Source organism: Vanessa tameamea, chromosome 5 (assembly GCF_037043105.1).
Source record: "Vanessa tameamea isolate UH-Manoa-2023 chromosome 5, ilVanTame1 primary haplotype, whole genome shotgun sequence".
Classification (NCBI taxonomy): Eukaryota; Metazoa; Arthropoda; class Insecta; order Lepidoptera; family Nymphalidae; genus Vanessa; species Vanessa tameamea.
The window spans coordinates 9443434-9466965 of NC_087313.1; the positions used below are offsets into that span (position 1 = coordinate 9443434).

Sequence of the window (23532 nt, forward strand, 5' to 3'; positions counted from 1 at the left end):
TGTTTACAGACAATAAGTAATTTTGTTTCACGATAACGCGTGTGCACACAGGGTCAAAATACACATATATATATATATTCGCAAAACAGGGTGCACATATGGATCCGTTAAAGTATATTATTTTAACGTAATTTTAGAACATACATTGTACAGTACAACGTTTAAAATATTTATGTATATTTGTTATGCTTTACACAAACCAAAGCTATCATTATGAGGGTAATATTATTCCACAAATCCTTTTACGACTAAATATAATACAATAAATGTAACTACTTATTTACATATTTTTATTATCTGTGGCGAAAAATGGTAACTAAATATGACTCACATTATTATCTTAAACTTAAGTATTTAATGGTACGCAAAACATTGTTCGCGGTGTTTAAATAACTACTATAACTAAATAAAGCTCTTACGGAGAGACAACGTTTTATAGTCGGGGAACTACTATGCTGTGGAATTCCCTGAAGCTACATAGTTCAGAGTCGAACGATGCTCATCCTCTTCGCACATATTAATAAACATAAAAACCATGAAAATGTTAAACAATATATCGTCTCTGTCATACTAATGGCAAATTATCAAGAAAGACAAAGACAAAACTTGTTTTTTTTTTTTAAGTCCAGTGTTTCATGTTTAATAATGATGCAGTTTAATTTGTATGCGACTAATCGACGGATTTTTTACTTCTGTCTCCAGCGCTGATGATTTTCAGTAGGCGCACAGCTGGTGCTTCGAATGCTAGTGATATAGCAAACGAAGCCAGAAAAGCCATTACCGCGTAACCGGCGTATATTGTTAGCTGAAAATCAATAAGTCGGTTTTAATTAAGAGTATTAATTTCGAATATGTATGTTTAATTTTTTTTATTCGTCACGGGATGTGACATAGGCAGGCGTGTACTTGATTTTATTTTTAACATATAATGTGTCTAGTAAACGTATGTAAGAAAACAAATTATATTATAATAAATATAAATATATATAATTTCGATATTAATTATCACACTGACCTGCTACATATTAATAAATATATAATATATTTAAATATAATAAAAAAAAAATTGTGACTATTGATCGACTGATTTTACCTATATGCAATTATGTACAAATATTGTTCGTTTATTATTCAAGGGATATGATATCAAAATACTTTAGCGTATTAAGTTCTACCCATAAACAATACCCGTTCGGATAATCGTACGTAAAAAGTTAAACTCGACGGCAATAGGTTTTTTCGTGTTAAAGCTAAGAATAGATTTTGTGTTTTGTAGATGTTCATTCAATGTGTACGAGAGGTGGAAAGGCCGATATTGCCAAACGAAATAGATTCAGGAACGTATACAGATATGTATCTATATTTAAAAAAAATATTGGTACCGAGGACTATTCAACATTATTTTTATAGCATATTCTAGTATACGCATCGAATATAAAATATATTCGAAAATTGTATTTGAATTTTATAAGCATCGAGCCGAACTGTTGTTGTTAAATTGAAGACATAAAATGCTTTGTGCTATCTCGAATACGATTCACAACTTTTAAATTACATATTGAACTGTTACAGTTACCTGAATACAAATACAAAAAAAAAACAGTTTTTATAAATAATATACTAAGTTTGTTAGGAGTGGCATCTTAGTAAAAAAAGTTTTTATATAATTGATTGAAAGCACTAGTCTGTGGTATATATAATGTATTCCTGAAAAAAATACTTTTTTAAATTCAGAAAAGCTGTTATTTATACTTTTGAAATAAAATTAGAATATAAGAAATATTAACCGAAATAAGTAGTTATATTAAATAGTGTTATATTATAAATAAATATATATTAATCAAGAACACTATATAGTATATAATGTTGCAAATCATGTACATATTACCAAATCGATGGTGTATCATACGTTTAAATGTATATATATAGACATATTAGATATAATATATGAATGTACTCACAACCATAGAATTTTGCAAGTGCAAAGGGCCGTCGAGTAGGAAGGAGGTATACATCATGATAGTGGGGTGCACGAGGTAGGCGCAGTACGTGAGTCGGCTCAGAGGCAACAGGCCTCGGTACGAGAGCGCCGAATTTATCAGCCCACCGTAGCCGCAGCAACACGCGACCGATATCCACGCTAAAGCCACTCCCCATCCTGAATTATAGAAACGAAATCAATGTTGAAATTTTCAAAAAAAATTATAAAATTACAAAAAATTATTAAAACTGTACTTATATATATAATTAATATATATACATAATATTAGAAATTTGATAATTTATTACCTGTGTGCCCAACGCTTACGTAAAATGCAGTAGGCCATACTTCAAAGTACCCGTCCACCATGCCGAAGATCAAGCTAGTGATTATGACCAGCGCCGTAGGCCAGCCTACCGCCACGAGCCAGTACGGAATTCGCACTTGACACTTAGTCTTATGGAGGTACCATCCTACGATCATCCCTGAAAAAAATAGTAATATGGTTAACTATTTTTAATAATGGCTTGATAAATTATGAAGAAAGATACAGTTTGGAAATATCCCACTGCTGAACAACGGCCTCCTCTCCGTTTGAGGAGTACGTTTAAGAGCTTATTCAACGTATACAACTTCAATTCATAGTGTTGGATATATGTGCATGTTTTGACAATTTCCCTTTCACAGATATATAATAATCACAAATTAATAGAATAAAAATTTAAAGGGTTTGCATTGAATTTCCGTATCCTAACCAATATCGTCATTGTTTGATTTGAATTTTTTTAGCAAAATTTAGTCATTTCGATTACATTATTTAAATCTATTAACTCAATTAAACTATAACCTAATAATACATTTTTCTAAACGATTTTATGAAAACATCAAAATCAGTTATGCTAGTTATGTTAGTGAGTTATGCTTAGAAAATGTTCGTAATATCATAAATAATAGCCTGATAAAATTTATTGCGAACAAATGCGTATGTAACATGAATGCGTGAAATTTATAATTAATTATAAAAGATTAAGTAACATAGTTTATAAATCATATCCCTTACAGTTACAGTATATTGTCAGCACACCTCCCTGTCTCTGGGATAAATTATGTTACGTCCCATTGCTCTCAGAATTTCATGAGACTAATATAATAATATTAAAGTGAACACCTCACTAAGAGACGTTGTATATTGTTTGTATAGCTGTATGTACACAATGCTCTATCTTCTTCTTCCAATTGTCAAAATACTCATGGTAGAAAGAGATAAATTGACGTATAACTATTCCGCCCGCTATACGTTTATTACTAAGACCGTTAAACTATAAAATAACAGTATCGCTTAATTTTAATGCAAATTAAGAGGTATATCAGTATTTTAATTGGGGAGATTTAAGCAAACTATAGAGTTTACCTACCCATAGGGGTAGGTCCACCCACTCGTCGGTTATTCTAACGACAAATACATTGTGTCAAAGAAGTATTTGTGTTGCTATGTTCCAGTTTGATGTGTAAGTAAGACAGTGCCATTTTAGAAACATTTTTTTAGAAAAAAATAAATCGATTCCATTTTATTTTATTTATATGTTTGAAAGTAAAAATATATAAGTAGCATGCTTGTCCCGTGGCTTATATAAGGCTTTAAAAAAATTGTTTTTCTGGCAATAAAATTTCACTACCGGCCCGAATTTTACTGCGAGTAAATATTTTCAATTTAGAATTAATCGTTCTAAATTCCGAACCGGTGGCAGCTTTACTTAATAAAGTTTTATATTTTTGATTAGATTTCTTGAAAAACAAATTAAAGCCTGAAAGGAGTGCTTATTATCAAGACATTCAATTTTACATCTGCTTTCCTGTTAAAAATGTTACAATATCTACAATATAGTAAATAGTTGAGGGAGTTCGTATAAACTTACCGACCAAATACGGTCCGATTCTTGACCAAGGTTTGTCATAAAGGGGATCGAACATTTCGAAGGGTTCCTGTATACGAGCTTTGTATTGGTGCCACACTGATACGTAGATAGTGGTTGCCCAAGAACTAACCAGCACCAGGATCAGCGATACCATTGCGAACCTTATATGTCTGTAATATAGTTTCAAAGTCTCAGCATATAAATTGTAACGTAAATGTTTTAATTTTAAATTAACTCGTGAATTCGTTAGTTGCGTTAATGTTTCATGCTTTTAAAGCAAAGGAAAATATTGTGAGATAAAATCTGTTTTCGCACCAGCTCGTCCACTTCCAACCTGTCTCTGCTCATTTGTACTGTTTCATTGTGATTATGTAATTAATATAAAATTCTTAAGAAAATAAATTTCCTCTTTAAACTAGTTTTTACAAGATAATTGAATTTTCTCGTACTTACTTTACAGATATTAATAATAATATAATACCAATAACATAAAATTGCGTGTCGTTTGCCATATACCAGGACCACACCATACACATGTCCTTTTGCGGGAATAAATTATTAATATATAGCAAGTTGCGCCACCAGTAGAGGTCGCAATTGATGTGGTCGAAAATTGCGGGTTCGAATACCGTGTGATCATGTGTGTACCGAAGTGCCAATTCGTTCAGTCCAATAACAAACGCATATGCTGGAGTTAATCTTACAACTCGGTAAAGAAACAGCACGAAAAAAGATTTGGTCATTCTGACAATCTCCTGTTTGGAGTAGCCCTTAGACGTTGGCTGATCAAGTAAATCTTCGTAGAACGTTTCTTGGCTTATAACGGAGACCGATAATGCAGAATTCGCGTAGCCGTTTAGATTCTTGTTTATATCCTTATCGGCGCTTTCTGGTTTTTTATTTAATTTTCTACTTGCTTTTTTATCTTCCGTCCTCAAAAATAGAACAGTAACGAGAAGCCCGCTGAAAAATTAAGACATAAATAAAATGTTCGTATTTAATATTTGTGAAATTTCGTGATATTTATATAGTTTTTACCTTATAAAGAAGAAAGTATCAACACAATACGAGGCATTGCCGACAGATTGGTAAAGAAAATTCCGTTCAGTTACAACTCTCATTGTCTTGTTATCAGCGATATAAAATATGGTCAGATAGGTATGTACCATAATTACCCACAAAACTGACATAAATCTGAAAGAAAAGTATTTATTTCAGCACAAATAAATTTGTAAAAATATTATAAAATTCATAGCTATTTTCATCACGTAAATCTATTATTTTCAATCATGTTTTCACATAAAATTAAGCTTCAAGCTCGAGCTCAAAGAGAAATCCGCTGATATTTATGTGGTAAAATAGCTTATCATTAAAATTTTCATCGGCTATTAAGTCAACATTTCAGATATTTTATTGAAATTTTCAGGCAATATTAAATTTATTGATATCCTACCTCATACCATGCAGACACGTGAGGGCGCCATCGTTGGGCTTTTGGGTGCCAAGAATCGCTCTTCCGTTGGAGAGAATAGAAAATGAGAGGATGATCTCGGACCACATTCCTTTGAAGAAAAATGTCCCAATAAGTGTTAATTTAAAACAAACAATTTTTATACACAAGACTTATACTAGAAGATGCAACTTGTTTCAGAGTTTTCGTTTTCATTTTTAGTATATAGTCACAACGTGACAAGAGTGAAACTCACATATGTTTTAATTTAGATTAAAGGGGTAAACGGTTATATTTTTTTAATTTATTTTATTTTTACGTGCTTTTAAGCATCTGCAAAAACACAATACGGCGACATACATATGTTGTAGCCTTTTTTTTCTCATTTGATACCCATTTAGACGAATATCTATAAAATTTTCTTCTAGCATTTTTTACTTACCGCAAGTTTCTCGACGTATATCTTTATCTTTATTGTCTTCGTCTGATACTTTTTCATCATCGTTTGCGTTATTATTTGACTGAAAAATATATTTTTATAAGTTTTTGTACATAACTATTGCTACTTTTATTAAATATTTATCCAATAAAATTTAATATATATATATAAACTAAATAATAGTAATTATTATATATGTATTGGATAAATTGGCATTGTTGGTTCTTATTATTCGTCGTTCTAACAAAAGATTAATTCGAAAGCAGCATTTGTAATTCCCGTTTGCTCAACTCGGGTTGAACATTTGCAAAATTGTTTACGATTTAATTTAAAGCCAGCATCGGGAGCAACTACAACAGCATACCTTGTGTACCGAGATACGTATTAAGCTCAGAGGAAATCTTAAGTAAATTTACTGGAATTTAGATCGAAAAATGTTTTTTCACGAAACCTGAAACCCGAGTAGCGAGAACACCGGGTGTTTGAATAAAGTTGGCTGTATTTACAGCGGTTTTGTTTACCGAGCGACATTTGAGACTTTAAAATGTTACGTCTCTTGTATTTGAACTTTAACTGGCCAGAATATTTGTATAAAGTATGAAATAAATTATATTTAAATGAACGATATTACGTAATAATTATGCGGCTTGTTAAATTAAATTGAATATTGAAATGATGTACCAACAGTGGGCTTATGATTATTGTTGGCGAGTTCCAGATCTTCTTGTTCCTTGAGACGATAGCGACGTTCGAGGTAGCCTTCGTAGACTGAAGCAACGAACATCCATAGCACCACAACTAGCATCGCAGCCCTGTTATGAATATCCATAATAAATAAAGTACACTTCATGTTTATTTATAGCTATTTGAATACTGCTTTGCATAAATCTAGATTTGTATTGCATTTGTATTCTATTCTTTATTTGTTTTATAAATTGCGAAATAAATTTATCGTAGAATGTTTGTTAATTTTCTTGAATACTTTTTAAGAAAAATTACCGGCTATTGTTTTAAATGTATCGCTGATTTAATAAATCATATTTTTTGGCGATGAAAACATCGTTATGTAACCAACACTTGCAAAAATAAATTACATTTCGTACATGCGATGGAATATATACTTATAAATAATATATAATATTAATATTTTATTTAGAATCGGTTCGCTGACTGACAAAACAGCCACATGATGGTAAGTGTTCACAACTGCCCATAAGCATTTTCTCTGTAAGAAATATTGACCATTCAGTACATCTTCTACATCTACATCCCTTGTGCCTGTAGATACACTGGCTCACTCACTCTTCAAATCGAAACATAATAACACAAAGTATTATGTTTGGCGGTAGAATATGTGAGTGGGGTTACGAGACAGTTGGCACAAATTATAAAATTATTACATAATTTTGATAAATTAGAAAATCTATTATTACGGATTATATCACATTAAAATCTGGACAGACGACAGACACGACATTAATCATAATTAAATTGATAAACCGCTGTAACATTTTGTTCAGTAGAATATAATTAATGTCAGCGTGTGACTTATTAATTGAATCATTAAGTACCATATTTCATTTGAATAAGTATATTATTGTTAAAAGCTCACGTTGTGTTGTGTGTTTGAATTAGCTTGTAATAAAATTGAATTGAATTAGCTTGTGGTAAAAGTAGGATTTTAACACAAGGTTAAAGACGTATGGTAATTTATTTGTTAAATGGGAATATCGTTTGTAGTTTAATTTGTATGCTGTTAGTTGAATACATTTTTTAATATTCTCGGCGATGCATATTTTTCCTCGAAAAAGAGTTGATTTTATGACTAAACCTACTTTCATTAATATCGTGCTTCTCGCGTAATGCGTGATCAGAGAAACGGATAACATTTTACAGGAAAAGCTTTTTCCTTTCGATAATACAAATATCACTACCTCGTATATACCTCGTAGGAACCTCGATATCATAATATGCTGTCTTATTTTCAGACACACTTCTTTTATAACAATATACTATACATACATATACATATATACTGTACATATATATATATACAGCTATACACACTTCTGTTATAGCTATAAACATTAAGCAGAATTAGGAGTTGACCTGTCTAAATTCGCTGTTAATATCTTTCCATATTTTTAACTTAACAATTGTTACTGTGTCTTATACATATGTACATTAAATTTAAAACAGCTGGAAATACATGCAATGATATATTATATATCATTGCATGTTTTTCACACAACGCTTTTCCACATACTATAAGTGTATGGTATATGGAAAAGCATTTCTTAAGATATTCGATTCAATAGCGAAATAATTTGATCGATATTATATAACATCGTATGGTTGTAAAACATTAGCGCTACTCTATTACTATTTACTAGTACAACTCAATAAGTGCGATTTATCGTTACACGTGGACTCAAATTTCACCTTGAAAATTTACTCTCCACGCCAAAAACTGCAAGCACTTAAGATATACTACATTTTAAGCTCAAATATCCTCCTAAAACCTTTTACTACGGTGCCGGTGAGTCGCCACACAACTGAGAGTATAGTTTCAACAACATTCCCAGGTAGATAACAACACTAAATATCAATGTCAGAATTTCTTTACCGTGCGCTTAAAATTAACAATATAATAGCGATGTTATCCGTGCATTAGAAGCATGAAACGGTTATTGTGTGAACAGAGCCTGAACAAAGCAATTTAAAATAACGAGCCCGTTGCAGACGATGCAACAAATAACTACTTGCCAGATTCTATCCGGATTACGTTCATATACTTGGTGAAACAAGGGGGCTTTAGTCTCGACAATGTTTTACAGAAAATGTAGAGCAACATTTCAAATTTTTTACCTCGTTTCACCTACATTTAGCACGGCAACATTACTGCTGGGATATTTCTATTTACGTTCGTCCATTGTTTCGAATAATAACGTTCTTAATCTCCAAAGTAATGAACTACTTTTTATGATACTATGATTACTTTGTTCGTTTGATAATTCAGAAGAACATTACGCTGAGAGGAGGGCAGATAATCTAACACGTGCAAATCCGCACAGCGATAACGGTGGTATTATATGTTGCTATCTATGTATATATATATTTAAATTATATGTATATATATATATATATATATATGTAGAAGTTGTTAACAGTATTGGCAACGTGCCGTGTGGCATAATTCTACATTTGCAATAAATTTCTTTTTAAAGTTATATAAAATTTAAAAAATTGTTTCGTTTTGTAATTTATAGTAATTTTCTTTCGCTCAAATGTATGTTCTATCATTTTTAAATATAATATTATAGATTGAAATAATTTAAAGCATTTTTGCGTTAGAACGAATCTTCTAGAATGGAGAGAAAACTTTTTTTATAAGCCTAAGCTTTTGTGGACCAAACCAATATTATTTATCTAAAAGAGAATTCTTCTAAAAAACAATTATCAATAGGTTCACATAGTTACGTGATACAAAAAAAAAAACAATTTTATTGAGGAAAAAACACTCACCCAAGTATGTGAAATTTAGGATCATTTAATATATCATAGGAGCCTGGCACGGGGCGGACGTAGAGAGTTGTGAAAGAGGCGTCGATACCAACGGCAGCGGCGCGGCCGGCGATTAACGCTTCAGACGAGTCTAATAGTGTTTTCAATGCATCTTTGCTGCAGGAAGCCGGCACGCATTGGCCGACCAGCATCGGCCTTGTCTACAAAAAATAACATAGTATTTATTTAACATATAGTTTATTTATTCATTCCTATATTATTATCTTTCCTAATTCACTTACATAAATGTTTTTATAAGCGGTCAATAGACAAACAAAGACAAAGATACAATAATAATATTTTTTATATTAAAATAAAATACACTGTTTTGTGTAGTATTGCCTTGTGAGAGCCCGACTGGGTGGGCATCACCCACACATAATATGCTCTACCGTCAAACAGCAGTACTTAGTATTGTTGTTTTCCGGTTTGAAGTGTAAGTGAGAGAATGGGCACAAGGTTGGTGGCTCAAAGATGATGTAAGGAATGGTGACCATTTCTTACAGAACCAATTTGACCAGATCGGTGATGATCATTTACCAGAATTTGGTATATTTATCCGTTCGCCTACATAGTTCATAAAAAGAAAGCCAACCTATTATGGAATCAGAGACAGACGTTTATATTATATGGATCATGCCGTTCATTCGTGTGTAATATCATATTATAATTTAAAATAATATGCAAACGAAATTATTATACCAATATTTATTGATAAATCGATTACATTACTCGTAATAAATGACGGAAATGATTCGTCGTGTGAAATCGCATTCAATATGTTGTTTATGAAATTCAAACATAATATTGCATAATAAACTTTAAATAAACGAGTATATTGCTGCTACGCTGTTACAAACTATTATTTTATCGCTTTATATTATAATTTTATGTAATATCAAAATTTTAATAGTTTTATTATATAAATGGACACTGTTATATTACTAATAATGTTCAAAATAAAGGACATATCAATTAGTTCAAAAGAAAAAGAGCTGTGATGAACCAGTGAGCATAATACGCGAATCTTCAATGAATGCGAGTTCAAATCTAGTCAAGCGCCATTTTCTTTATTCATCTCATGCAAATCGGCGAATTAAAACATATCGAAGTAACCTTATTGTAAAGTAAGAAAACCTTTGATACATTTATACTTATTGGATTACTTGATAGAGTCAAAAGTTTATCCCACAGCTCAATAGCATTGAAGTCCAGCACATGTTACTTTTTTATTAAAATTTAGTTAAAATAATATTTCAAATCCAATTATGTTCATTCTACGATAAGTATAAAATAACAACTTAATCGAACTTATACTTGGATCCTTGTGCAAGCTCGTTTGGGTAGGTACCACCCGTTAATCAGATTAGGTTCCGGCTTAAAGGGTGAGTGACCCAGTGTTACTACATAGACAAGGGACAACATCTCATGGCGATTAAAGGAATGATTAATTTTTTTTTTATGGCGCCAATGTCTATGGGAAGGGTTGAACACATACCACCAGGTGATTCGTTTGCCCACCCGCCTATAAATGTCATAAAAAAACAAATATTATGCTTAAATTAACATTCAATTATTACGTTTAATGCTTTTTAACTACTAATTTTAATTAGAAAATGTTTTAAATTAAATTTCAACAAGACATCTTTCAAAATATTCATTTACGGTTAATGTCGTAATGACACGCCTTTAACCAGAGTGGAAAAATCGTTATGTGCCCTACATAAAGCAAAATGGGGTAAATGGCTGACCCTAATGGAGTAATTAGTCTCAGAATTCTTCTAAAAGTTCCACAAACATAATAAGTGGCTTGTGTGTATCATTTAATATTGGACAGGGAAATATTAGTAGAGGGAATTCGTGTCAATTTATAGCGAGCGCGTGTAGGGGAGAACTTTTAATACACAAGTTCTGTGGTGATTCGTCCTCCGTGCGACAATAACGTTGGAGAGCATTGTCACCCGGTTAAGTTTGAGTTGATGTTCCTGGTATGATGCTTTTAATTTGTTTTCTATTCTTTAGACATGTTTTAAATCTATACTAATATTATAAATGCGTAATATTAAAAGTAATTCTGTCTGTCGGTCGGTCTGTCTGTTGCTCTTTCACGAAACCATATTACATTAAATTCAAAAGAACACCAAGGAAGGATAAACGCTACTTTTTATGTCTAACATCGATAAAACGCAAGCGATGCCGCGGTCGACTACTAGTCTTTCATATTTGTGAACGTTGTAGCGTATGTGGATGTATCGTATGTCAAATATATTATAACCATTATTAAGGAATTATTTTGCATTTGAATGAATTGATAATGCGGTAATTCTCACAATAAAAGAAAGAACAGCCAGAGTTACTCTCTCATTTATACTGTTAGGAGGGATATATGCACATATACATCTGTATATACGAACACTTAAGCCTAAAACTGACGACTACGTCGTTCAGATGGCATCGGAACGGGTAGAGCGGATATGCTCCAACAGGAACTGCTAAGTGCGTAGTCGGGTCTGGTAACGTATTATTGTAATACTGACTATTGTATGTGACAAGTTTGTTGATTTAGACATGTTAAAGGATATTTACTCTTTGCTATATCAAAATTAGTACTTAAACTAAGTATAATTTCTTTTCAATTTTCGTAAATGATGTAAATAATATATCTTGTGATAATTTGTACAGCGTGCTACAATAGCAATCTTCTTGTATTTAAGATTGCTAACAAAAAACCCTCATATTTAATATATAAATATATTATAACGCTTTTATACTCAGACTAATTAGCCGCGGCGTCGTTCGCGTTTTTAAAATTGTTTCTTCGGGTTTTGGGAATATATACTTTCTTGAGGCTTAAGCTTACCTCATACCAAATATCATTAAATTTGGTTCAATTTGTTTGACTGTGAAAGTATAACATATACGGACATATAGACAGTTACTATCGTCATTATATTCGTATAGATTGTAACGTACACAGTAAAACAAACTAATATTTTTATTACATTACAAATATTTTATTCTTTATATAATTATAAATATTTACTCACACTTCCGGTTTCGTCTCTAATTCCTGCTCCATTCAAGCTGCCCGATTACCGAACAAAGTACCCGAACATATTAGAAAAGCTACCTCTAAATTTACTTTTAAAACTCGTCTACGTGAGCACAATATTTATTTTGCAGATAATATATGGGTATGTATGTATATACTTTTTATATTTGTATTATATGTACAAATATTGTTATATATTGTTAATTAATTATTAATTACCGGCTTCATGGTTTTCTGTTTGATCTAAAGGTTGACTGGCAGAGAATTCCTTCAGGTATTAAGTCCGCCTTTTGTCTCATTTACTTTGGCAATAAAGTATTTAAATAAATAAATATAAAATAAACGATGTTTACCTGTGGTACATGGTCTCCGTCAACAGTTAGATTTATCTTCGCCACGTAGAACGTAGTCGGGAAGGGCGGCGTCTGCGCATAGTACTGTTTGAGCTGCAGATCGCGACACGCATTCTGCGATCCCAACCAGTACTCGTTTCCGAATAGTATATTAGGAGTGTATTGACCCGATGCATCGTAAACTGAAAGTACAGAAAATTATCATTAATTTTAATTCGCATTAATGCTTTAATAAACGAAACGAGCGCTATCGGAGAGGTAGCCTAAAAGCTGATCGCTTAGTACAGGTCAACGTTAAATTATTATAATAATTAAATTTATAGCGCTCATAAGCGTCGTAAATGGTGATAATGAGGTAGCTAATGTACTAGTTAAAACTAGATATTTCTTAATTTAATCTCAATTAAACAGTTTTTACATATATTTAATTTACGAAATATTTTTTTTGTTTTGTTGTACGTGAATCACAGTAGTTTTTAAAATTTGTTTTGATCATATCGCCAACTCCATTCATATTTATAGTTCGCGTAATTTAAACGCTTTATTTTCAAGATAGGTCAATGTTGAATATTACAAAAAATTCTTCAATGGTTTAATCGTGGTACAAGGTAACAAAAACATGTGACCGTTACGGGACTCCCTATAGATGTGAAACATCGAAATTGATCGATTAAGTAAAAAAAGCATAGAGTAAAATAAATAAAAAAGTACAATGAAATAAATATATGTTTCTTCTTATTACAGTTATACAAAGCAACGCCACGCACAAACGGGGGGGGGGGGGGCAGAGGGGGGCGTGACGGCATAACCGAGCGTCATGCCGTTCGTCGTCACGGCGTACGATTCACATCAAAATACAGGCACTTATAAAATTATAACAAGCTTGTAATAAAATTAAAAATTTATTTGATCAGATTTGATGAAACATAAATAAATATGTTTTGTAATTTTTTAAGATTAAACCAAAAAGTAATTCACTATACTTCTTCAATAAAATGCAATTGCTACTTGGAATTGTATATTAAGACGTTTTTCGTTTATCAATATTTTTTGTAATAACTTGATATTTTTGCGGAAAACGATGTCATCTTATGTTAATATCTTTCAAATTTCAAAGAACAAGTTCCGTTCTTTGTAAACTTGGATCAGATAGAGTGGTTTGAATATTTCATTAATGGCTTCTAAGGGCTCAAAAGTTACATACTTTGAGAGCCGCAAGTCATGGGAGCTATATATTGTCTTACTTTGATGTTGTAAACCATATTTGTATTATTTAAAGATAAAAATATTAATTAATTGTTATTGATTTTAAAAGTTACAAAATATTTGTAGCTCCAAGAAACGGACTTCTTGACAGATCATACCATGTTATTCATTGGGAACGCAACGCGTTTATGCTCAAATGTAAACAGCTTGTCTTTGGCATTTCTCGGCCAAAGCTTTGGCCTCTAGCAAGCTCAAAGCAAGCTCGTCTACCCAGACGTCACCAACAAGCAGGCACCAACCACTCACAAGGTGATTGTGGTTGGTGGCGAATTGGCAGTGTAAGGAATGGTTAATAATTCTTAAAACGCCAAAACATACTTATATATATTTGAAGTATAGTATATATGTTAAATTAATAACAAAACGACGATTAACAAATTATTTATTACAATACTAGCCGAGTACCCGATTGGATATCCCAACAGAAATATCAACGAATTTTCTTCAATATTAGCACTTGTAATCTTGTGTGTAATCTTTGCACATACCCATCATTTTCTTCAGTCAGGGCACACTATCTGTGTAACCTATATCCAATTTCACCCGATAAGTTTTGGAAGCGCTGTAAGTACAATATTTTTTTCTCACAAAAAACCTACAGCCTTAACATCGATTTCCATGTTTCTAACATTGGAAAAGATAAATTTCCATAAAAACATTCATCGCCCATTTGACGGATTAGACGATGAATTTTGAAAATTCCTTAGTGCTCATCTATATTCCAGTAGAAATCTCTTTGGAAAATTTCATCCTGTTAGGCCCATCGATTTAGGCTGTGCATTGTAAGTCAGCCATTTTAAAATATCAATTTAGAAAACATAACATTTCTTATTAAGGAATTTAATGTAATGTAATGGAATTAAAAATTATTATTAAATCTTCGATTTTAGAGTTTTTTGTAGTCTTTTCCTCCAAAAGACTCAAATCATTTAAAACTGTCTTTATATGAAATCTTAAGTGATTTCGTCTGGTCTAGCGTAGATAGCAGAAAACAAATCCTGGCAAGAATGCAAGAGTTTTTATGTGATTTATATGTTTTAATTCAAGTCCGGCTCAGAGGTAAATATGAAAGTCGTAGAGGTACCTGAATGTGTCAGAAGACATTCTAACATATACCACCTCTTCTCTGGCAAAGGTGATGCTACACCAAAATGCTTGTGGTATAAGATCAAAAATATTTTCCTTAAGAGGAGAATCATCTTGCTCAGCAGTGTCGTCTTTATGAACATCTTAATTTATAACATTAGTTATATTAACATTTCTTTCTGTAATTGTAGATAATGAGCAATAGTCAATGAGCAATGAGCCGAGATGGCCCAGTGGTTAGAACGCGTGCATCTTAACCGATGATTTCGGGTTCAAACCCAGGCAGGTACCACTGAATTTTCATGTGCTTAATTTGTGTTTATAATGCATCTCGTGCTCGGCGGTGAAGGAAAAACATCGTGAGGAAACCTGCATGTGTCTAATTTCAACGAAATTCTGCCACATGTGTATTCCATCAACCCGCATTAGAGCAGCGTGGTGGAATATGCTCCAAACCTTCTCCTCAAAGGGAGGCCTTTAGCCCAGCAGTGGGAAATTTTCAGGCTGCTAATGAGCAATAGTTAAACAAACGTAGCGAGAAGAAATTGTGACTCGAAACATTAATTTCAGCTAATTGAAAACTTGGGTTCATACCCTTATATATTTCTTAGACCATTTATTAAAACAGTGAATTATGGTTTGCGTTAAATAAGGGTCTATTAACTTTGGGTACAAAATCAATAAACATTTGTAGCGGTCACGATTCATTCAATATTTGCCGTAAAACATATTATATATTGCTTTAGTTTGGTTGAAAGCGAACACAAAAATGTGAATATATTGATATAAGTCTAATTTTGTTACATTTTATTTGTGGATGGCTGGATAGCCTCATCTATGGTTTTCCAACTGACCAACAAATTTGCAGTTATATCAATAAATTACCTTCCACATAACACCTGTATTAAAGAAATTCTTGTATTCGTAGTAACAGGCAACCAGGTGGCTAATTCGCTTCTCTGGCAGATTTATTTCAAAAACTTACACTTCGCTGAAAAATGGACGAAAATTTTCTAAGCGCATCGATATAAAAGATTATTCGTTACATTTATTTTTTCATTAATCTGTTTTAAAATTTGTTTATAAAAATATTTATGATTGAAAATAATTCTAAGGATGTCATTTTTAATTATATCATAAATCCAAGTGAGCACTTGACTAAAGTTAAATATTATTTACGTTACATACCATAACATGTCACTAAAATACAACCTTGGCATTCTACGTATAACACAGAATGTTTCTTTAACATAAGCAGTCGTAATGGCGTGTATCCTTTATATTACGCTTAATTTTTATTCTTAAAAGGGAAAAATATCTGACATATAAATATATCGTAAGTGATATATTGGCCCCATTTATCATGTTGTTACAGAACTCAATTGACAGGTGAATATATTTTCTTGGATCAAACTCCTACATATCGTAAAGGAATAATAAAGTTACAAAAAATAATGTAATAAAACTACTAAAAGTATTAAATACACAACGAAAACCAAATATATTTAAAAAAAAAATGACTTCGTGGATGTACATGATAATTCGAGTGTCGTCTGTAGTGACCTTAATGAATTCGGTACCATGGGATTGATGATGGAAACAATGAAATAATAACAGGAAAGGATGTCCTCTTGTCTGTAATTAGTAATCGGAACTCAGTAATACAAAATCAATGATTATTGACGACGGAGTAACGGATAAACGCGGTTAGTTTTAATTACATGAAAAATGATTAAATAATACTTTGATAATAATAAAATGACTACTAAAAATCTTATTTATTTTTACTCTTAACATATATTTAATTACCAGAAAAGTAAAAATCATAAAAACCAAATTAAAAATGTATCTACTTAAAGTCTAATTAGTCATACTTACCAGTTGCTTCATAGCTAAAATCAACGACCTAACGATATAAATATAAAAAAAAAAACGAATATGTAGTACATTCAGTTACATTTATAAGGCAATGCATTTATTTCAATGAGCTAGGGTTACACTAGTTTTTTTAAATAAGTAAATGTTTCAAAGTATATTAAAACATTAGTAACAGCCATTGTTAATTAAGGAGAAGTCGGAAGTGTAAGAGCACCTTTTATTAATTATACCCACACAGGGTGTCGCAACAACGGTTTTAATAAAATTTCCGAGCATCTTTAATATTTCACGGAGATTTATGAGGAAATAAATGGCACGCGACATTATGAGACTATCATAAAAGCAAAATGAATGAATTATTATTAAAAAAGATATAATCTGAAAAAATATTACAATTGTTTATGTTATGTATATGATAGATTATTATTGATGAAACACTTATTACAGTTCTTAAAATTATCTTAAACACTCTAAAACATACATATATACTATAGAATTATATTTATATCTATTACTAGCAAATGACTACAATAGTATTTGAATGCCTCGGTCTAGCGATTCGGGATTCAAACCCCGGTTCGAGCGAATAGCTTGTCGGATGTTTCTAGAACTCAGGCTTACTAATTATTAATACCCACCCCATGGCTTCATTATAAAATCGATTATATGATTTCAAATTATTGAAGTTTCACATCTTTACGTTAAAAGTAACTTAATACTGCCTTCCTAGATTTGTCGTAATACCGACTTCGTAAGTTAAGCGTCACTTGTATGTGACCAGCAATAGTTTTTTTTATAGCATATTTAGGCGGATTTTCAAATGGGCCATCTGGTAGTAAGTGTAAGAGCTCATAGATGTTGATGCCGTATGAAATTTTAACCATTTCCTACATAACTAATGCGCCACCAAGCTTGAAAATTGGGATGTCATTTCCCTTTACTTGTAGTTGCACAGTCTCATTCGCTCTTCAAACCGAAACACAACAATACCAATTATTACTTCTCGGTGTTAGAAAATATCATTGGTAGGTGGCACCAAGTGGGTTTCAAAATATATACACGTAGTTTAAAAACTACGTTCATTGTAAATAAATCACCACATAAAGAAGTCTCACCACATAAAGTGTCTAAAAATACATCTAGGTACATAATAGTCTGTATGAAATGCAAAAATATCCCCCATTATGTTCAAAGTCCATTTCAAAAAGTCGTAGTTACCGCGCGTTCAGTCATTATAAACCTTTGAGGTTGACTTATAAATATGAAAACATCATTTTAATTATTTTGGTTGAATTTACATAAAAAAGTTTTTCATATGCGTCAGGTTTCAGTTACAGCTATAGTATTATTTAAGTAAATCCGGGAAGTTACAGCTATTTTAGTAAATCCGCGTGTATGAATAATCGAATGAATCGTTTAATCAATATGAAATATCGAATTAACAGTACTAAAGCACAAATAAAAGCCGTAAAGATTAAAAAGGGAAAATCATTTTTATGGTGACAGAAACCTTATTAAATTATAGATGTATATTAGCTACCTGCCGTTGACACGGGTACAATAAAGGCGAAGGTTCTATATAATTTTTAAATTCTTGTTTTTTTCCGACTAGGACAGTTGAAATTCTCGATTTTTCTCTACTTTAATATCCATGTATTATACATGTAAATCTTCCTCTTGAAAAATTTATTGATTGACTTGATTAAAATCGTTGCATTATTTAAAAGATCTAAGCGCACATAAATGTATGTTATGCGTATTATTTTAAAGACATTTCATAATTTTTTTTTATTTCATAACATCGGCTATCTTGTTTCAATCTTAACAACTTTTATTAGTGCCTCTGTGTTATGTTGCTTTTCTATACAACACGGTCGAATTGAAGAAATTACTCTAAATAAAAAACTTTTCCTGTAAAATCTTTCTTTAAAATCAACATTACAAACCAGTTTAAGTTATTAATGGTACCGACAGTTTACTTGAATAATAAATTCTTATAACAGCGTAAATGACTTAAATTTTTTTTTTTTTTATTCGTATGAGCAATGATACAAGTTTTTCCACCGTTCAATGTTATAATAAAATGTCTACATTCATCATTTAAGTGATACAACCAAGATCGCAACACATATTTTATAAACCCTTGTCAATGTCGCAGGACTAAGTGATGGCGGTACACTCGGTTTCCCTTTGAGTCATAGCTTCTAGTATATTTCTTTTATGAGCCAAAAGGGCATCACTATTTCAAGTTAAATTAATAAGACAAAACAATATTTTTAGTCCCATATCGTAACGTGTAACTGTTATTTGATTGAATCATTTACCTATAACTACCCAATGAATTGTTTATAATTATTTTATATATATTTTTTTTATGTAAGATATAGTTAGGCGGTTGAGCAAATGGGCCACCTGATGGTAAGTGGTCACCACCGCCCATAGACAATGGCGCTGTTACAAATATTAACCATTCCTTATATCACTAATGCGCCATCAACCTTAGGAACTAAAATGTTATGTCCCTTGTATCTGTAAGTATACTGGACACTCATCCTTGAAACCGGAACACAACAATACTGAGTACTGCTGTTTAGCGGTAGAATATCTGATGAGTGGTACTGGCTAATCATAGCTACCTAGACGGGCTAAAAAATATTATAAAATATAAATAAATACGGTTTATCCTTTACTTTTCATATAACATATAACTTTTTCATAAACGTGGATCTATAATTTATTGTGGATAAGTTTCCATCGAGTCTACTGTATCCCTGCATGAAATTATTATTTGGAACACACTTTCTGAACGCAACCGTAAACGTCAAAGGATTATAATATGAATTTTGCGGTTATGGTGTTGTCGACTAAAACATCATTATTTGGTTTCGATTGGGTTATCTTAGACCTACACGAAATAATTAATATAGATATATTTTAAATAAGTAACTTAACAATAAAAGTCTAAAATTCATTAGTTCAATTAAATGTACTACCTGATAAAAAACCTTGAAATCACAAACACAAACATAAATACTCACGTCGTCTATACACTTGGACATTTGTTGAGCGCTGATAAAACCTACTAGCGCAAAGCCAGTTACACTCATAATTCAACGCGAGATTTAGTTTATATCACTACTAAAAGCTGTTAAGTCGTTTAATAACGAATGTTTATTGCAACTAATAAATTAATGTTATTTTGTTCTAGCCTCATGCAGAATGTTCTCTGCCGTGTCGGAATGTCACGTGCAGTCACGGCCGGCCGTTGGCACAAATCGCGGTCAACCAATTTAGTCTATTATCGAAATAAAGGCTAATGTTGTAGCCGAAAAAAGTTAATTATTTATGTCCTTGAAATGAAATTAATGTTTTTTTTAACAAATAGACTTTTACATATGATTTAAGAGATTTTTGACATACGCCGTTCATTTAATATAATTAAGAAAATTGTTGTTAGCTATATTGGCGAATATTATTTTTTAATTGCCCTTTTATGTCATTTTGAAACAGTTTTATTGCTAGATATAAGTTATTCATAGAAAGTACAAAACATTGGGTGCCGTTGTAATAAATTAGCACTATATAAAATATATTTACAATTAAAATTTAAAATGCTAGCATGTACATGAGTTTATATATAAAGTTCTATAAAACTTAGTGCTATTCGGGTGTCAATAGCTTTTGGCAGTGTTATAAATAGACCGAAAATTCGTCGGTTGAGTAACAGTGTTGTCTACGTTGGAATTTGTCGTAAAAGAATTCCAATATTAGTGACATTCAAACAGTTTCTTGTGTTTGACAATCGATATGTAAGACTAGATCGAATATTATGGATATGTTCGTATCAATACTGTAAAAAGTAAGACAAATGTCCCACTTCTAGGCTATGGTCTCCTTTTTTTTTGGAGCTTTATTTTTATTTTCATTTCATTCGGTTTCCTCGCGATTTTTATTCGCGTCAGAAATGAATTATAAACACAATAAATTAAGTACATGAAAAATGAGAGGTGCTTGTCCGGGTTTGGACCCGTTATCTTGAACGAGTTTGTTTAACCGACATTCATTGTTCTATAAAGGTACAAATATATCATTAGTCAGTAGTACCACTCAGTGGCCGTGTCTATTCATGTTGGAATGAATGTTTGAGCGCCTAACAAGTCTAGTTGATGGCTCGTGGCGATCCGCCTCCTGTCGGCTTTTTTGGAAAACACAAAAGCGTTCTTTGTTCACATTGGAGCAACGTCGGGTGACGCTCGTTGTTTTTCATTCTGCTCGTGAACCTGCAATCTCCTTCAAATCTTTTATTTTCTGTGACGTGATGACGACAGATGACAAATGACTGCGCTAGTACGTGACTAACTACCTTATTTCCCAAAGGTTTTTAGGAAAATAATTCGAAATGATCTGTTTGAAATAATGTTTAATTTTTCATTACAAAAAACAGTTACTACATTGTTTCACCACTGATTCCGATTCCTACACTGCGTAACAATTTAATTACAACGCAAGTCTGCTTATTCTTTAGCAATAGCTGTAAATATTCTGACATAATTATACTAGTTTGTTACTGCGGATTCCATATATAGAATACAAGTGCTTATAAAGTATTAGTACCATTATCCTGACCGAATTTATGCCATGACGGCAATCGTTTTCAATCATTGCCGAAATCGTTTCTTACTTAACACATGCATGTGTCATAAATATCTTAATTTTTTACATTTACTTATTCTAAATTAATTGTTTGAAAATCACATTTCACAATATTTTTAATAAAACCTAAAAAAATATGAATATAAAGTCTCTCCTGGGACACGAGGGATGATAGTCAGATCTGTTGGATTTTACCTTTGAAATAATAAATTTATTAAGCTCGGTGTGATGGAAAGTTAGAAACCTGAGAGGGTGTGTTTAGTAAATAACCTCTTGTGTATTTCCATGATAATAGAACTAAATAAATAAATAAATATTGGACAACATCACATACATTACTCTGATCCCAATATAAGTAGCTAAAGCACTTGTGTTATGGAAAATCAGAAGTAACGACGATACCACATACACCCAGACCCAAGACAACATAGAAAACTAATGAACTTTTTCTACATCGACTCGGCCGGGAATCGAACCCGGGACCTCGGAGTGGCGTACCCATGAAAACCGGTGTACACACTACTCGACCACGGAGGTCGTCAAATAGAACTAAAGCCTAGGTATCCTTTTCATCGCTAATGAAATTGATTTAAGAAATGTTATATGTTGTATGTTTTGTATCTCTATTTTGTAGTTAAACTTAAAACATCAATCGACGTCGAATTTAAGTTCATTTTGGATTTTTTTTTTATTATTTACGTTTGTTTGTATATATGTCATTGCTTATTCGATAAGATTTAACGGTCCCTATTTTATAGACCTCTACTATCATCTAGGTGAGAATTCAAAAGTTAGATTTTGAATTAATTAAATTTTCAACGATTCCAACATGAGGATAATCTGTATAATAAATTAAATAATCATCCAATGCAGGAAGCATAAGCATTAATTACATTAAGTTTCTCCGTAGAATAGATTAATACACAATTAACAAAACAAACACAACTATTATACAAACGACTGGAATCGAGTGATTCAATCATATCTATGTTTACTTCTATGTTTACTTAAACAAGTAATGTGTATATGTGTGTCAACAAAACATATAACTCATATCTTTGTATAATTGTCTAGTAAAATTATAGTAAATTGAACGTTAAGTATTAAGTAAATAATATATTACTTTATTTACTTTATAAATTATCGCGAATGTTTTGTCGTTAGATTTCGAATGAAAGTTTTAAAACGTTAAGTAATAATTTTTCTTGTTCCGTTCCGTTCTTCTCGGAAAAGCGAGTGATAAATGATGTCATTTCGAAAGTTATCGGAAATTGAATTTTAATGTTTGTTAGATAAATTGTGACTTAATTTTATTTATAAGTCGAAAACAGTCAATAAATATATAGAAAATTTACAATCACTTGTCAAAGTCACCAACCAACAATGAACACTCGTCTAAAAAAAGGTTTTAATGTTTCTGGTAATGGCAGTTTCAAGGTCAATATTACGGAAATAAAAATAAATTGAAGACTATTAAATGAAGACAGCAATGCTAAAATTTTCTATTGTCTTCGTTACAGCATACGTTCGTTTCTATTCGCTTCCCAATACCTTCGTACAAAACAATCTTTTAGCATCATGTAAAACATAAAGAGAAACAATACCCCATATTGCCCTTTTACTTTTTACAAAATGTAAAATAAGATTTTTTTTTTATTTCGGTAGAATCTTAGCCTCTTAAAGATTACAGCAGCGATTGAAGGGATTGAGCTTGAATTAGAAAAGTTAAGAGTAGAAGAATTAAATCAGTTCAAAATATGCCCGTTTATGCTATGGCTATGATTAAGAGCACAGCAACGGTCCCGGACAAGTCAGTATTTAATTCATCGTAACACAGTGATTATTAATAAAGTGTGACATAATACAATCCAGTAATATTCGATCGCGGTTTCAA

At 31.7% G+C, this 23532-nt stretch overlaps 1 protein-coding gene across 2 annotated transcripts in view; it reads right to left on the bottom strand.

Moving 5' to 3' along the window:
* Positions 1-245: 245 nt before the first annotated feature.
* Positions 246-23532, bottom strand: part of LOC113392264 (nose resistant to fluoxetine protein 6-like) — a 56090-nt gene continuing 32803 nt past the window's right edge. For both annotated transcript variants that reach the window (XM_026628608.2, XM_064220974.1), the window contains exons 3-13: positions 12756-12937; positions 9312-9511; positions 6472-6598; positions 5790-5868; positions 5351-5459; positions 4936-5091; positions 4351-4860; positions 3898-4067; positions 2290-2466; positions 1962-2158; positions 246-805 (exon numbers count right to left, since the gene is read on the bottom strand). In XM_026628608.2, coding sequence (XP_026484393.2) covers positions 671-805; positions 1962-2158; positions 2290-2466; positions 3898-4067; positions 4351-4860; positions 4936-5091; positions 5351-5459; positions 5790-5868; positions 6472-6598; positions 9312-9511; positions 12756-12937 — 2042 coding nt within the window. In that variant the 3' untranslated portion in view covers positions 246-670. The remainder of the gene's footprint in view (positions 806-1961; positions 2159-2289; positions 2467-3897; positions 4068-4350; positions 4861-4935; positions 5092-5350; positions 5460-5789; positions 5869-6471; positions 6599-9311; positions 9512-12755; positions 12938-23532) is intronic.